We start from the raw sequence: 17,939 nt of genomic DNA, 5'->3' as shown, positions 1-17,939 counted from the left end.
TCAGGAGTTTCAGATTCGTCACAACCGTCAGACATGATTGATGCTCGTAGAGATCTAAGGAAAGTGCGTTGATTCGCTTGATTGCTAGGGCCCCACGGTGGGCGCCAAATTGTAGGGGGTGAATCCAACAATCACGGAAGCGACGTCAGTCACGTCTGGATCAATGGGCACTAGCAACCTGAAACCACTAGCAACGTTAGAGCCCTCCGAAGAGCACCGGTGGGGGTGTCGATGGAAGGGTCTCTGACGCTCAAGTCAGTAAACTGATAGAAATAGTAAGCGTAAATAACGTAACGAAATAAATAAATAGTAGTAATAAGTGATGTATCCGGGAAATCGGAATATCCCGGAAGTTGAATGAAAGCTAATGAGCGGTGTGGAATAAGGGACGACGGACGTCCGGGCTAGCGGGGCGATCGGATCCCTAGAGTGTTGTGAGCGTAGAGGCTGAACAGAAGAGCGGAGAGAGCACCAGATTGAGAGATTGTGAGTCTAAGATTGAATGTCCATGACGGCCTCCCCCCCAAGTGTTAATGAAGTAGTATTTATAGGTTATGGACCTGCAAGGAGGCGACTAGGGTTAGGGTTTGTTGGAATGCTCTTTGAAACCCTAGCAGTTCCGATTTTTTAGGAAACGATCTTCCGCGACTTTCGTTTGACCTAGTCACCCATGTTTGACTAGGTTTTCGTGAGCTTATAATCCAGTTTGTATACTTTCGTGTCGAGATGTTTACTATGGCGCTGCTGCCGGAGCAAAGGGGTCGCACCTCTGCCAGAGCAGAGGGATCATGCCGCTGCCATAGCAGAGGGATCGCTCCTCTGCCAGAGCAGAGAAATCATGTCGCTGTTAGAGCGGAGGGATCGCGCCTCTGCCAGAGCAGAGGGATCGTGCCGCTGCCAGAGCGGAGGGGTCGCGCCTCTGCCAGAGCGGAGGGATCATGCCGCTGCCAGAGCCGAGGGATCGCGCCTCTGCCAGAGCAGAGGGATCATGTCGATGGCAGAGCAAAGGGATCGCGCCTCTGCCAGAGCAGAGGGATCATTTCGCTGATTCCTCTGGCGAGGATTTCGCTGACTCCTCTGGCGAGGACTTCGCTGATTCCTCTAGCGAGGGTTTCGCTGATTCCTCTGACGAGGATTTCGCTGATTCCTCTGGCGAGGACTTCGCTGATTCCTCTGGCGAGGATTTCGCTGACCTCTGGTCAGTCGGATTTTTTCCACTACACATAGGAAATCAGTGTGAGCACAATTACATTTTCAGATTTCTTGCCATTCGTTTCCGTGGACAGGAATTGTTGTGTTTGCTCAAATTGCAAATTTTATGGTTCCTTCACAACCCAAAGATTATTTCAATTCGTCTCGATTTGAAAAACTTAACCGAAGCCATGGAATTTTGCGATTAATAAACTAACTGCAAACTCACAAGATTGCCTAGTGCATTTTTCATTAAGGGAGCGTTCTCTTTGATTATAAATTTATCATGAAAAAAATGAGGGATAAACAAAATTTCACCCTTTAAATCTTTGCTTTTTTTTTCCACATTTCCTACTTGACCCTTACTCGTTCCTCATTTACACTACAAAGGAGGGATAATATTATCCCTCCAAAAATGGTGTGATAAGAATGAGTAAGGGTCATGTAGGAAAATAAAAGAAGGATTTAAAGGTTTAAATTTTATTTATCCTTTCTTTTTCCATGATAAATTTACAATCAAATAGAACACACCCTAACACTCAATAACAAACTAGTAAAAGAAAAGACTAACAAACTCACGCTTTTTTCCAGCTAAAGCAATATCAACATGAAAGCGAACCCAGATTATACAATTAAACATCTTAGCTAGTGAATCACTTGAGGCCACTTCTAAGTCTGCATTGCTTCTGCGTACTAGTAGGCGTATTTCAAGCATATATTTTGGATATTTTTTGTGGATTTTAACGCTTAATTCCTACTTAGCTAATGTTATCTTTTGGAATTAATTGCAGAATTAATAGAACCTTTTCATCGTTTTGTCAAATTCTAAAGGGATTAGGACAATTTTAAAGGATTTTGAAGTGGTGAAGCGAAGATGTGTAAAGAAGAAAAGCTGATGTGCACGGAACTCAAGCGGTATGGTCATAGAGCCTCAGAAATCAAGTTTGGCTTGCGAAGATATCTTTTTTAGACCATTAGAATACGTATTTTTGAGAAAATTTAGTATGAATTTTTTTTTCACAAAATATTTTGTACACCCGGGTGTACGGTACACTCGGATCGTACCCGACCCGGATCTTGACCCAGATTTGAGACTATCCTATTCGAATGTCAAGTGTTAGTGTCAGTTCGATATAATGTTAGTGTAATTTCACACGTAGTATTAGTGTCATTTTCAAAATAGTGTCATTTATAAAACAAAATAGTGTTAGTGTTATTTTTGAAATAGTGCAATTTGTAAAATAAAATAGTGTTAGTGTCATTTTAAGAAAAAATAAGTCAGAATAGTCCAACTAAGTCAAAATCTGGATCGGGGTACAACCCGAATGTACAGGAGACCACCTCTTTTTATTTTTTTTATAAACTTAGAGTATTAAATAAAGAAATTTAAAAGTCGCATCACAAGAAATTCGAAACCAAAACCTTTGACCTTGAATATTAAGGTCTTACCACTTGGTTAACATATGCACACTAGTATGAACCATTTGTTTTTTAACATCCGTGCCCATCCTTTATGGCCGGTTAAATTGCGACAGAGGGGCATTAATTTTCACATTTCAAAATTTCCAAATGCTCAAATTGCTACTGAAGTACATACAAAAAGTAGCCAAAAATGTATGAATTCACTTCATCGAAAAATAGAAACAAAGTTTAACTACATTACACTACTTGGACGACTGGACCTTCTCGCCGCAAAGCAACACTTCTCTTCTCGAAAGAAACACCAACCGGCCCCAATTGAGTAAATTTACAAAATTCAAAACTAAACCACAAAAAAATGAAGAAAAATCAAACATTCGGTACAATATGTCTCGTAATCCTGGACACTTGCTTGTATAAAGTACACATTATCCTCAGCTTTGCCTAAAGCTGCAAAAAAAATTGCCTCAACTAACAAAGAATATTACAAAGAAATATATCTATATATATATAATATTTATCCACACTATCACAGACAAAACACCAAATCAAATTAATCTCTTGGACTAAGCCTCAGCCTCCGATCAAATTACTTTCCCCTTGGAGCAGGCCTCTGTAATCTGTCCCATCAATGTCCAGAAGACCAGGCGAGCCAAGCGGCTGAGGAAAAACACTGTAGATTATGAAAACATGACGCCCCCACCTCGAATGCCTTTTTCTAGTCAAGTGAAACGTCCGGCTATGAAAAATCAACACATCAGTAGGACCCCATTTGTGGCATGCCAAATGGGGGCATTGGAGGCATGCCCATACCACCCATGGGTGGGGGAGGAGCAGCAAAGCCCCCTCCCATTCCTGGAGCTCCCATGCCCGGCATAGGAGGCGCCGGCAAAGCAAGAGGAAGCAGTTGGGCATACATATTCTGCAGCAATTACACAAGCAAATTAGTGACGGCATGAAATTAGGTTCACATCAAATTATAAAAATAAGACCGTTCTTTTTCTTTTTTTGAAGGAAAGGAGAGAATGTAATTTCTTAACATTCGTCAATCAATAAAAAGTACAACTAATTTTGCAATTCGAAAAGGTTCTCCTGCAGCTTGAAACATTTTGATGATGCCTGATTCTAGTTAAAGATATATATAGAGAGAGAGAGAGAGAACCTGTTGCAGGACAACATCTTTCTCTTCTTCCTTTTTAGCCTTCTCTTCTTTGATAGCCTCAATCTTGTCCTTAACCAAATCATCAACTTTGCCAGTGTATTCCCGGATAAACTGCACAAGAAGATTAGAAAGTACATCCTTTAAAATCAAACACAAAACCAAAAAAAAACAGAAAACTTAAGGTTTTATATGGGTTTAGTTCTCAATGAACATTCTATAACTTTCCTAGAAATATGCAGCTATTGTATAGTATGCCCACACCCCTAAAGGCATGCACAAACAACCAGGAGGATAAGGAGAGAGATTTACCTGTAAAAGATACGGGAATGCAAAATCAATCATGTTATTCATCCAGGCGAGTTCAAGTGCAACATCTGGGCGAATTAAATCATAGCAGACAAAGAGGCACGACGCGAAGCACTCCTTCTTACCCTACAAAAACAACAACCAACATTAGACATTCAACTTTTGACCAATTGAGCTCTTGAGGAAATTATGGAATCTTATTCAAGCAATAGAGCACCAAGTCTGCTACAATATAGTATGACAGGACAGCATAATAGAAGCAAGGACATGTGTAAACATGTGGTATACATGTCGAGTATTTATGCATAAAAATACTACAGATGAGATCCTGGAAACTCATATTGTCCCAAATCCAACAAGTTAACAAGCACCAACAAATTTATGCTCACCAATTGTATAAGAGTAACAAAATCAAACATAAGCAAAACGAATAGACATTATTGGCACTATTTAGAGGTAGATAGAAACATAAATCATGCAGATTAATAGAATCATCAATTCTACCTGTTCAATGAAATAAATAAGCAACTCCTCTGCCAGTTCACGATCACCAGATTGTGAAGCCGTCTCCATTGCATCTTTGTAAAGGTTGTCTTTCTTTGACAAGGCAATTGATTGCCTCCACCTCCCGGCCTTCTTGTAAATGTATGCAGCAACTCGTCTCATTTCAAGAAGTTCATGTTTCTCGATCTGCCAAGGTAAAGAAGAATGTATGAATATAAATGTCTAAAGGCCAATGAATTATGATGTGGGAACACAATCACCTTTTGAGCAAGGCCGATCTGATCAAAGTTATCATGCAAGTCAATTGATTCACGTAGCCTCTCATAATCCTCATCTTCAACATAGATCTCATTGAGAGCTTCATTGACGGCAGAGACATTATTGCTTTGAACGGCTACCATGTATGGCTTAACAAGACGCAGGTGGCCCGCCTAAAGAACATCAGAAAATGTAATAAGAAAAAGTTACAACTTAGACTATGGCCACAAAATTGTGCAGTGAAATAGAAGTAAGATATCAAAAATAAGTCTTAACCTTTCTCATTATGTCCACAACACGGGTATGATCTACGCGAAGAGCAAGCACATTGAGAACATCATTGATGAGATCAGGGTGCTCTTGCAAGTAAAAGTGCACAGCTTTGTAATATAGCTCCACATTGGCAACTTTGACAATAATATCTTTGAATTGCATGTGATCCCAAGCTTCTGGGGAATGATTCATCACAGTTGTTGCAGCATTATCAAACTCATCGTACTGAACATATAAGTAAGTCAGTTCTAGCCAGTGCTGCTGTTCATCACATGCACGAATCAGTTTGGGAATATTGAGACGAGTAGAAAACAATTTGATGTGCTCCATGAGCTTCTCATGGCGATATCTAGCATAAAGGACACCCAGCTCTGTAAAGATGCCCATATGTGCACGTTCCAATCCTAGACCACTCTCCATAAGAGATATGAGCTCATTAAAGCATCCTCTATTCTGATAATACTCGCTAACCTCTTCAAGGTCATCAACCTGTGAAAATCACAAAATGATGACATGGGAAATAGATACTATTGATTTATAGCTCACTGATTGTGAAACTAAAAGAAGTTTAATATAATAGTGTCCACTACATTCAGTTACCTGTACAATAATGTTGAGGCCACAAATTTGAGCCAAGCGGAACTCCTCAGCATCAACACAGGCAAAGCATATTTCCTTCCATGTCTTTGCGCTATTAGCTTTCCGCGCAGCATCAACAGCACCTTGGAATTGCTTTAATTTTACTAAAGTACTTGCCAATTTGCCCCAATTGGAGATGAAAGCAAAAATAATTTTTGCAGCCTCATATAGAGTTTCATCATACAAGCGATCACCAACATTAGGCAGATTGGCCACATTAGGCATAAGAATAAATTCTTCAATTTCACCCAGCCTATCAATTTTAGCATATGCATAAATAAGCTCACTGTCTACTTTAGGCTCCTTTGCTTTCTGCCTAACCATAAGAAGATACTTTACAAGGTCATGATACACATCTGCATCCTCTGCAGCTCGGATGACTTCCAAAAATTGAGTTGCATCATCAGCACGAATAAATGATTCGATTGCATCACTCACTAGCCCGTCCCTGAGTTGAGCTTTAGCCACTTGACTCCAGACGGCATCTTCTTCAACACGGTAAGCAAATTCTACAGCACGGTTGATGTCTCGAATATTATCCAACAACACATTAACAGCCTGGACATTCAAATTAAATTTCTTGAAAATAGCATAAGCTTCTTCATACAATTGAGCATCCACAGCCACCTCTCCAACAGCCGGGCCATCAAAGTTATCAAGTCTATTAACATAGTCCATAACCCTAGATGGATCAGCCTTGATAGCAGTCAAGATAAGTAAGTTTTGCAAGTTGAAGTTCCCGCTGAAAGCTGAGTTTTGAAGCACAATCTTTTCAAGCAATTCAATTAGTTCATGAGGAAGATCAGCAGTCATAAACGCTTTAACAGCTGCAGAAACTTGCTCAGGACTTTTGCTTTCTGGCAAAGCAGTGGATACAACTTGATCAATGAGCAGCCTTCTAAATTCATTTTCAGGATCAAGAACTTTGGCCCAGAGATCACCATCCATTCTTTCAACAACATACCTGAAACAATAAAACTAAAGGATCGTACTCTAGAAAATATGTGAAACTGAAAAACTTGGCACTACTAAACCTACACAAATCACAAACCTGGCCTGCAGCTTGAACAATGAATTCTTATTAGTCACGTTAATAAGCTCATCATCACATTGTCCTCTCCGGTATGCGACAACAGCAAGGGTAGGATCACGCTTCTCACAGTATTTACCCACAACACGTGAATCATAGTACGGATTTGTTGTGAGAAAGTGCTCTGGATTGTTGTTGCTATCTATAATGATTTTACCCAGAGCATTGTGTACATGTACATCTTGGCTTCCTTCACTCACAAGATGCTCCAAAAATTGAGTAAGTAGACGAAGTCGGTTCCTGCACCCCACACCACATGGCATTAATAACAATTCAACACAACATGCATCCTTTTAAGATAACATATGAAACTATACAAGGTACCTTTTTTCACACTCCTCCACCAGAGGCTCAACTGGGAGCAGCGAACGGACAGACAAAATCAGGCCTTTAATGAAATCTTCAGGGCACTCATCATCTAGGAGCTGCCCAACAACTAATGGAGCATTTCCTGGATTAACCTATCAAGAGAAAGCAGTCAGTTCACGAAAAACGGATTTTTCAAAATGGTAAACAACTTTGATAAAAAGAATACCTTCTGTACATATCCTTCAATGTAGCGGAGCATGTTGTTGGTGTACAAGTAATGTGTGAGGTCCGGAACAAAACCAAAGCGGTCACACACATTGATCAGTGGCCGAGCATCAGGAAGTTTTGCTTCCATTAAAAAGTTCTTAGTCTTTTCAGGATCATAGAAATTTGATTCTCTTGTAACACGCTCGACCTCTTTAATCTGTCCCGTCTTAGCAGCTGCTTCAATGTACTTGAAATGAATGTCAGGATCCTCACTGCCAGTAAAGAATAATTAGTAGGAAAACTAGCAAATCAGTACCAGAGAAAGAGACCTTTCCTTTGCAATTTGCAATAAATGGCTTCCAAAATGGATTACCTGGAGCTCAAGTACGACCCCAAAAAGAAGTATAGTCCTTCATAGGACTTGAACTGCTCAAACAGCCTTATGCATGCTTCAACTCCCAATTGTTCACAGTACTCTTTAGCAGTCTGCATAAAACAATGAATAATCAGAATCAGTAAAGGCAATAAACAAGGACAATGTTTAATTCCACATCTTCCAAGAGTATGGTGTCCAAAAAGAATATCTAAAGAGACATGTGAGCAAAAGAATACTTGGACACCATATTCTTAAATATCATAAATACTTCACTATAGATCTACAATCATACCTGGACAATAATCTGAAGGTTTCCTCTTAAATTGACCAGTAGAAGATCTTTCATGCACTCCAGTGCCCATTCTTTGGAAAGAGTACCAAAGAATTCCACGAGTGCCTGAAATGCATACATATCATTAAGCATTGAATAACCATTTAGAGAAAAAGACAGATATAATTGGATTTTCATAACCTGTGGCTCAATCGCATGAGTATTAACAATGACACGCTTGATATCAGGCAGCTCCGAATAATGCTGCAGGCACATAAATAATGTTTAATTAAAGATTTGGGAAAATGAATATGAAGATGCAACTGTACAGTAAAAGCAAAAAATGAATGAAGAAATATAACCTGAAGTGCTCGCACGTAAAGACCTGCTTTCTCACAGAGTTGTGCAACGCGTGGTCTGTCATAGTGACTAAACATCCCATTTGCCAAAATAGCATCAGCAACATTGGGAAAAGTCACAAGATTGATTTCCAGGACCTGAAATTAATAGGATATAGGAAATCATGATTCCATGCAAAGTCAAGGTCACCATGAGTGACAATAATTCAGTAGAGGAATAAGAAGATTGATGATTGACCTTAGTTTGCAGGTGTGCATGCTCTGGTAGATTAGGTTTCAGGACATCCAACAGAAATGCAGTTGCTTCACGAATCATATTCCTCTGGAGAAAAATAGTTAATGAAGAAAGAAGCTCTAATCAGCTGTCTCAAAAACTTTAGATATGTAATAAGAATTTCAAACATAAAACATGGAAAACAATAAGGGGCGTTTACTTTCAACGATTATTTTTATCCTCGTTACTAGGATTTCTCCAGTCCAACCCTTTCAATGTTATATGAATCAAGCAACAATAGTTCAACTGATAGAAATTATCAAGGGCCAAGGTTTTAAAAAACATTTTATGAGGCAAGGTGTTTTTCTTCCGCCTCACGAGGTGTAAGACTGAAGCATAAATCATAAAAAACACATAAAATTATTACCAATACAATAAAACATGTATAAACATAGCAAATATATGAAAACACATAAAAACATAAGTTCTTAACTACTTATTATATGCCATAAGTTTTTAAAATCCTAAACTCAAGTCTAATAGTCATAATTATTAACCATAATCAAATATTTAAAGGTCCGAGAAGCTTGAATCATCCCCATCTCCATCTATCTCCATCTCTTCATAATCTTCATATTCATCTTATTTAACTCCATCTTCATCTTCATGACCTGCTCATGCTGTTCGGTCTTTATGTTTTGTGTCATTCGTGGAGAAGCTAGCACCTGCTGCAATGGAAAAGGGAGAGGGAAAGGGAGAGGGAGACTGAGATGAAAGAGCGGGAGCGGGAGTTCTCTTTCTGTTCTATCGCAAGGTTTTTAGTTTTTGGTTTTTAGAAGTAACTTTTTTTTTTTAATTTGTTAGTAAAAGCTTCAATTTAGCAGCCCAATTAAAATTAGGGTTAGATCAGCCCATCTAATTTCGAATAAATAAAGCCCATGAAATGCATTAAAAAATCTGAAAATTTCACGCAGGAAGCGAGGCGTTTGCACCGTCCACACCAGGTGAGGCATCGCGTTAGTCACGATTTATGCCTGCCCCGCACCAAGTTGCACCTCGAAAATGCCTTTTTAAACGTTGTCAAGGGCCTTGGGATATCCCAAAGTTTCAAGTCATCTTAGCAAATAATTGATTATCCTATAACGTTTTTATCTATCTAGGCTAATCCTCAAAAGTAAAGACCCCTAACAGAAGAGTCATGACTGTTAGAATACAAATTTAAATAGACAAGATGAAGAAAGCACTCAAACCTGAAGAAATAGATCAGTAATGGTGTTGTAATCAACGGGGCAACCTCCTTCCATTTGAGACATCATAAGGGCAAAATTAACAGCTCCCTTCACATAGCAAAAAGAAATCGTTACAGCTTCACAGTTAGAAAGTATTGAGTTTGCTCTACACAGATCAAAAGTACCTGAGGATCAGACCGGAGAATTGTTTGCAGAAGGAACAGGTAATCAGGAGTATAGCCAACCTGTTCCATGAATATAATTTCTCATTTAACAAAAACCCTTGTATAACATCAGAAGGATAATGAGATAAAAATGAAACAGAAACACCCCAACGAACATCACTATCATCCAGGGTAAGATATAAGAAAGGGGTATGATATTTCAACATTGATCATGCACATTACCTGCTTTGAGTATATTAAGATTTTGTCAAACTCCCGACGCTCAGCAAATGCTGCAACAACTTTTGGTGTAACTCTAGCTTTGATAAATATCTTCAGGGCAAGGTCATTGTCAACCGTCTACAATATAGACAAGAAAGAAACTAGTTCATACAACGCAACTGAAGGTGAGATCTCAGACAGAATGCTGTGTATCAATATATGAAGAAAGCTAACATTCCAAACCTAGGTTAAATCTCACCTTTACAAGGTCTCCCAGTTCCTCGCTACACTCCAGTTTATCTTCAGCCAACCAGTTCTCTAATAAATTCTTTTTGTTTTGGTTGACAACAAGACGAGATAACTCAAGAGATTCGAATGCATTAAGCTTTCCTTTAGTCAACAAAGTTCCAAAGTACTGCAGCAATGGTGGTGTCTGCCCAGCTTGAACGGGAACGCTCTGAAAATATGAAAAAATAATGTGCTGATTAACTATCACCACACAATAGAAACAAGGCCAGCTTTTAATTCAGTATGTAGCTATAAATTACTTGTGGAGAATGATAGCATGAGGAATTACATCCTCACTAGACACATACAGGGCGCTGATAAAGAGATTTAATATTGAAAAGTCAAGAGATACCTGAAATTTGGAAACAGTTTCAGGAGTCCGGAGGATGCCTTGGGGAGATTCTGCAGCCAGCTCCGCAGCCTCTTTATACTTGGTCTGAGCAAATAATTCTTGGAAACGCTGGACAACCTAAGGTATTTATAAGATAGACAAAAGTTACGATATTGTTCTCCATTAAAGAGTGTCCTTGAATTAAAACCAGACCTTTGAGAGGGCCCGAAAATTAAGCACATTTCAAATGCTAAGATGATGGATCCATATGGTCACCAAAATATTCCAGAAGTGACATGCATTGCATACAGTGAGAATGAAATCATTATACATGTTTCACATTTTGTTCTTATATTAACAAAATGGGTAAAAGAATAAGTGATTCACATGTTTACGTTGCTTTAATTAACAATAAAGATGAAACATTTACTAACAAGATACTTCCACAATGTGTAAAGTAATAGCCATTAACCATTGCTATCATGAAAATAAAGGATAAACTAGTTCATCAGCAGCTAAGATCGACTTACCAAATTCTCAGCGCCGGGGAGGTTTCCTCTTTTAGCAAGATTGACAGCAAGCTCCAGATTGTTTAACTGGCAATAATTGTTGAAGATTGAATGGGTGCAGCGAAAACATATATCGTTAAGTCATAGAACACAAAAGTTGATAAACATACTTGACCACTGACAAAAGGCACAATAGTTGCATCATTTACTGTGGCAAGTAACACCTGCCCCCGCCTATTAATCGCATAAAAACCTCCGATAGATGAAGCTTCTGATGTCAGAAAAATGGGATCCGGACTAATTCTATTTCTGTATACTGCTGTGGCAGTTTCTAGATCATATACAAAGAGTAACCCAAGCTTCGTAATCACATATATAAGGCCATACTTATGTGATATCTGTGTAAACAAAACAATAAAAGTATGAGGTATGAAGAATAGATGCACAAAATAGACGTAGATGTCACTCAAAGAAGAAAAAACCTGCATGGCTACTGGAAAATCATCGGCAAAGTCTGGAGGGAAGAACAGATCTGCTTGTTTTTTAGTGAAAGATGGTTTTCCTACAAATGCAAAATTTAATTAAGCAATAGCTCAAGTAAAACCTGTAAGAGACTGATAGGCCTATTGTATCCTAACCAGTTTCGAAAATATATATAAGAAAGAATTATCAAAATATATATCCACCTGGCTGAGCACCAAGCTCAATAACATGCAACTTCGATGTCACCTGACCAGCATTAGAGCTTTTTGAAGCAAAAGAAATAAGGATGGAGTCCTTATCATTCCCAGCTATCTGCTCAAAGAACCGATGTAAGATATTGAAGACAGCAACAGCATAAGAGCATCACACCTAGAGAAGGAACACATACTTTGAAAGAAGCAAATGATGCAGCATGAGCTTCAAGAGCTTGGCTTCTTTGCTGATCCACAGAAAACAGCTGCATATTTCCTTTGACCAATTGAGGCCGCTGAAGAGGGTATTTCATCTTAGTAAGATTATGTGAAGTAAACAGAAAATAACGTACAAAGATATATTCCAATTCCAAATGCTAAAATATATATTTGTGGCACAAAATCAAAATATGTCAATATACTACAACTGTGCCTGGAAAGAAAATGTAGTAAATGTATGTGCTTCCGGTGATACTAGGTCATTTAATAGATACCTTGCAACAACATTATATGAAATGCACACACACACACACACACACACACATATATATATATCAGCTGAAAGGGCTTATCCAGCTACAAGTTGACCATTAGACCAACTCAAAATAATCAATGCAGCACTATACATCAGCAGATAAACATAACACAATATATTTGCTTACAAGTACTTTCTTATCCCTCCGTCCACGATATCGTTTCCACATTGTGGACAGCATGGGTTTTAAGAAAATGATGGATAGTAGTTGTTAATAGTGGGTATTGGTGTGAGTGGAGGTTGGGTCCCACAATAAATGTGTGGAGGGAAATAAAGTGTTATGTGGACCCTACTCCTATAAATGGAAGTGGAAATGATATTGTGGACGGACCAAAATGACAAAAGTGGAAATGATATCGTGGACAGAGGGAGTACATAATAGACTTAGAAGTGAGATCATTCACGGATAGTTTAATTGATTTAAAGACTTATTCTACATCAACAGGCAAAAGTGTGCATATACAATACATTAATCATTTCCAGTTCACTCTTCCAATCTCTTGTTGGGACAAGAGACAGAAAATGTCAAAATAATTTAGAAATAAGTATGAAAAAAAGCCATAATCCCACTGGTCTGTTTCTATTCAAAAGTTGTCCTCCATGTTTGTTATCATGGTCACGTAATCCATAAAACCTACTATATAAAACTCAAATAACAGACAGCAGCAGACTGAATCCTGATTGTTCTCATTTTAATACATCAACATAAAATGCAATAAACCATATTTAAGATCGTTAGAGGTATGTGGGGGATTGTGGTAGGTACAAACTCTATTATGTTCTATAAATCCATATGTTCAAATAAAGCGTCAAATGTGATTATATCTTAAAAACTGTTCACTGGCAAACAATTCTGGCGCTCATACAAAAATATCATGCTCACTTTGAAGAATATTTCATAAAAATGAAACTAGATCTAGAGATATTAAAACAAACAAGTTTTAACTAAACACTTAGGGCCTGTTTGATATGGGTTTATAGGTAGGATAAATTAAATTAATACAGATTAGTGTGATGTTTGATATCATGTGCAGTTAATATGGTCAACTCCTACTTAATCCTACTTCTCCATGCTATTTTGTGGGATTAACCCATACTAATAATCCGCCCACCCCCCCCTCGGATAAATTTAATACTGAGAAGTTGGATAAAAATTCTGCTACCCTTCCTCACGCATATCGATGCAAATGATCAAGTAATGGTGGACACACATGATATTTTTAAAATTATGTGAGGATAGTTTTGGTATTAGATAATATAATCCAACATAATCCTATGGATATCAAACATAATATAGGATTAAGTAGCCATGATATCAAACACCCATGAAATAATATAAATCCACACTAATCCACACTAATTTCTCAAGATAATTTTAATCCTAATCAATCCTAAACTGCAAATCAAACGGCCCCTTAAATTATTTCAAAAATTATAGCAAAAGGCAACAGAGAAATAGTTAATTGAGTAAACCATTACATTACCACTTAGAAAATAGCTTCTACACATACAACATTGGCACCATAAGTATTATGATCAATATCTAGCAATTGCAGTTGAGCCAAGAAAAAACAGTTCTCACGCACCTCGGGTGAACCAGGAGCAATCCCAATCAAAACCAACCACTTTTCAGAAGGATCACATTTATAATTGATTATCTGGTTGTTTGCTAAATTTGCAGTTCTATCGAACATCTTTACAGGTTCCGAGTCACCTACTCACAGCAAGATGAATGAAGTTCAAGAAGAAAGATAGTGCAAAACAAATAAAAGAACAGGGAAAAGTGATGGCATCTCACCTTCGATTGACCAGTGATAAACTGAGGACTGCGTAACTAAACCCAACATCTTAGGAGTTATCCACTTCCAAAATACAACCTGTCATGAAGCATATTACAATACTGCAGCATTTTTTTAATAGTCCTTCAACCATATGCTCATATTTCAAGCATCTGTTTATAAAAGTTTACCTGCTCAGGCATCTGATGGGACTTCATCTTTGCTTTTGCCTCAATATTAAATATTTGCAGGTGGTCTTGAGTGGTTCCGGGAAGTTGAGCTTCATCAAGGAAACTAATCTTTTCAGTAAGATCATGATAAAAGGAAGCAAAATCGATTATATTTATTCAGTGAACTGTTTATGATTGGCAATAGAGCATAACAATACATGACATGTTAATCCAGACAATTTCTGAGATGATATTTCTCAAACCAAAAACATTATAAAGGAGAGTGATTGCTCCACACAATAACAATGGTGCAGAAAAGCTAAAACACTTCTAGGGATCCATTATTATAATAAGAATTCCCAACTTAAATTCATTCTTCACTAATCAAGCTGCCACAATTTGTTAGTACTAGTTACTGTTGACTTTGCTCACACTGAGCTTCCTGCAAGCTTTAGACATAACTAGGATATTTTTTCCTGTATTAGATTCTCAGTTTTGTTTCCTCAAGCACATCTACAGAGCCTTTACTGTCTTTTAGTGGCTCTAAGTTCAATATACTTCCTTGCTACCCATTCTCTATCGTTTTCAATTTCTAGAATATTCCCAATTGCTTTTCCTCATTTGAATACATGAATAGTCAAAATAAGACTTTTTAGTAGAAGACCGCTTTTGTAGCCCCATTCTGGTCCAATAAGCTATTTTATGAACTTGCTCTCACTATTCAGATAAATTAAACACCAGTGCAACTTTGTCTGAGCTTACACCATACAAGATACTTTTAATTAGAAACTAATACACACCACAGATCAAATGCCAAGATTTAATTAATCAGAAGCGTTCAGTAGAAATTGTTCACCTTTCAATGCCAAAATTCTAGAATTTGGATTCATAAGTGCTGAATCGGCTGTAATGGGCCGCCGAAGTGGTTGTGATGGCATGCTCATATCGATAATCACCACGCTGTTTTGTGGAGCAGTCTCACGAACACAGATGTACTTATCAGATTCCATCGTCACATTTGTAAAAGTAATGAACTGGGGATTGATCCCTAAGCTAGTCAACTGTAAGCACAAAATAAAACACAGTCAAAGTTCATCCCAACTAACAACAACATTGAGACTATATCAACCTTACAACAAAGCCAGTAGATCTGAAACTAAAGTAGACGGAAAACAGTCTAAATACGAAATGGACAATCACCAGCAGCTTGCAACAACCAACCCCATCAAATCAAGCAAAAATTCATCCAAATTCAGAAAAAAATACATTCCAAATTAGCAGTCACAAAGCTAAAATGAGTAGAAATGAGTAAGAGACAGTCAGAACAAAATCGAGCGTGAGGAAGTGCGGAAATTGCGATTACCGTAAGCGCTTCTTTCATGGTGATCGGAGCATTGGCAGCCGCCATGGCTGGAGACGAATCAAGGCTTCGAGATCGAAGCTGCGGATCTAAGCCAAGGACGACGGCGTATCACAGATGTTCTCGAGATCTGGAAAGCAAGGAGAAACCCTCGTACCCTCTAACCGAAGAGAAACAGAAGATCTAGAGAGAGAGAGAGGGGGGGTTCTTCTAAAGGCAGAAGAAACTAAGTAAAGAAGTGTACAGTATTATATATAGACGCAAATGCGACAGCGAAAATGGAATTTTGCTGAGTCGGAAAATGAAAAATAGTGAGGGAGGGAGATCTAAAATCTAAAGCAAATATGAGGAGAAAAAAGAAAGCAGAGTGTGCTGCTACTGAGAGAAAGCGAAGGATATTTGTGTCCTGTAGGTACTCCTGCAATTAGGTTATGTGATTCCTAATAACGTGTTTAGAGCACCCGCAACGCACTCCTCGAGTGGCTACTCGAGGAGGGCGTTGCGGTCGAGTAGGTGCGTTGCGGCGGGGGCGACTTGAGGAATGCTCGAGTGCTCGGGTAGCACTCGAGCGGCGCGTGCTCTGCACGCGCCCGAAATAAAAAAAAAATATTTTCCAACGGCTTTTTCGTCCTATTTTCGATTTTTTTTTTATTTTTATTTTTTTTTAAACGGCTCTTTTACCGTTGAGCCCATTTTCCTTTTTTTTTTCCTTCTTTTCTCTCTATAAATAATACTTCTCCCTCATTCATTCTCACAACTCACTTTCATTCATCACAACTCACTCCTTCTTCTTCCTACAATTTTTCTTGCAAAATATCATATTCGTTCTTCCAAAAATGTCGTCACCTAAACATGATTCTTCGCCCGATTCCGACGAAGTCGCTGAAAAGTTCATGGAGTTGGTTGAGTTGCAGAAACAACTGCTTCAATCATACTGCCCCCAACCGGCGCCAGAGCCGGCGTGTGCCAAACGTCCCCGATTATACGTCCACCGTGATCGTGAAGAGGCCCATGTACGTCTTATGCAATACTACTTCATCGACAATCCAACGCACGGTCCTACTTTTTTCCGGCGTCGATTTCGCATGCAGAAGGAGCTGTTCTTGCGCATCGTCGAGGCTGTTCAAGGTGAAGATATTCTCTTCCATATGAGCACTGATGCACTCGATCGAGATTCTCTTTCTCCTTTGCAGAAATGCACGTCGGCTATCCGCCAATTAGCCACCGGGGTTAGTGCGGATGTGTTCGATGAGTATCCTCTCTTCTCCGACATGTTAGGAGGAACTGCGGCGCCGGTGGTCTTTCATGCCAACCAGCGCGAATACCGGATGGGCTACTATTTGTGTGACGGCATATATCCGGAGTGGCGTTGCTTCGTGAAGAGTCCATCAATGGCAACCAATCCGAATGAGGCAAGGTTCAAGAAGATGCAAGAATCGGCACGGAAGGATGTGGAACGCGCCTTCGGAGTCCTTCAAGCTCGGTGGGGAATCATTCGAAGTCCGGCGCGCAATTGATACGTAGAGCACCTGAAGGACATCATGTTGTGTTGCATCATTCTCCACAACATGATTGTGGAGCACGAAGGTGAAGGGGCTGCCAACTGGAGAGATGATGACGGGGCGTCTAGCAGTGGTTCGACGGAGAGTGCTGGACAAACACCGGTGTCCTTCGAGGAATATGTGCGAAGGGATAGCCTTCTACGAGATAGACAACTACATGTTCAACTCTGATATGATTTGATGGAGCACCTTTGGACACGTTTCGGACCTCTAGGGCCAGAGTAGTTAATTTTTAGGAATTGTTTTTATTTTATTTAAGTTTTATGTAATATTTAGGATTTTATAATTATTGCAATTTAAATTTGAAATAAATTGTGTTTTTAAATTTGTGCAATTAAATTTAAATGAAAAACATAAAAATCAAAACTAATGTTATCAAGTAGGCTATCAAGGAACCTCAATGCAGCACTACCTACTCAATAACACAACCACTATCAAGTAGGCTATCAAGGAACCCCATTGCGGATGCTCTTAGGACTTTGTTCGATGGTCCTCAATAATGTGTTTTTGGGTGGAAAATAAACATGACTAAAATTAAG

General features: G+C 38.8%; 1 protein-coding gene across 2 annotated transcripts; it reads right to left on the bottom strand.

Annotated features, from left to right (window-relative positions):
* Positions 1–2,969: 2,969 nt before the first annotated feature.
* LOC131020018 (clathrin heavy chain 1-like) lies at positions 2,970–16,169 on the bottom strand. Of its 2 annotated transcripts, XM_057948649.1 has the most exons (30): positions 15,842–16,168; positions 15,335–15,539; positions 14,500–14,588; positions 14,329–14,407; positions 14,117–14,244; positions 12,193–12,291; positions 12,008–12,116; positions 11,804–11,883; positions 11,492–11,719; positions 11,343–11,408; positions 10,834–10,950; positions 10,453–10,650; positions 10,215–10,331; positions 9,993–10,052; positions 9,829–9,915; positions 8,603–8,686; positions 8,368–8,502; positions 8,207–8,269; positions 8,027–8,131; positions 7,732–7,844; positions 7,378–7,630; positions 7,167–7,303; positions 6,804–7,082; positions 5,714–6,716; positions 5,117–5,602; positions 4,843–5,013; positions 4,583–4,768; positions 4,082–4,204; positions 3,773–3,883; positions 2,970–3,532 (listed from the first exon to the last, which is right to left on the bottom strand). In XM_057948649.1, the coding sequence occupies exons 1-30, from the start codon at positions 15,884–15,886 to the stop codon at positions 3,368–3,370; spliced, it is 5,121 nt and encodes a 1,706-aa protein (XP_057804632.1). In that variant the 5' UTR covers positions 15,887–16,168; the 3' UTR covers positions 2,970–3,367. The 2 variants fall into 2 exon arrangements, with proteins under 2 accessions (XP_057804632.1, XP_057804631.1); XM_057948648.1 differs by having other exon boundaries at positions 8,027–8,269; positions 15,842–16,169.
* Positions 16,170–17,939: the final 1,770 nt, after the last annotated feature.

This window comes from Salvia miltiorrhiza, chromosome 4 (genome assembly GCF_028751815.1).
Source record: "Salvia miltiorrhiza cultivar Shanhuang (shh) chromosome 4, IMPLAD_Smil_shh, whole genome shotgun sequence".
NCBI lineage: Eukaryota > Viridiplantae > Streptophyta > Magnoliopsida > Lamiales > Lamiaceae > Salvia > Salvia miltiorrhiza.
Note: the sequence above shows the minus strand (reverse complement) of the source record. Positions and strands in the feature narration are given on the sequence as shown.

Coding starts and splice junctions, on each gene's coding strand:
- LOC131020018 (XM_057948648.1), bottom strand. CDS start 15,886: ATGGCGGCTGCCAATGCTCCGATCACCATGAAAGAAGCGCTTACG. Junction 12,117..12,192: donor CATCATTTGCTTCTTTCAAA/GTATGTGTTCCT, acceptor TTCTTTGAGCAG/ATAGCTGGGAATGATAAGGA. Junction 10,053..10,214: donor TCTTAATATACTCAAAGCAG/GTAATGTGCATG, acceptor TTCATGGAACAG/GTTGGCTATACTCCTGATTA.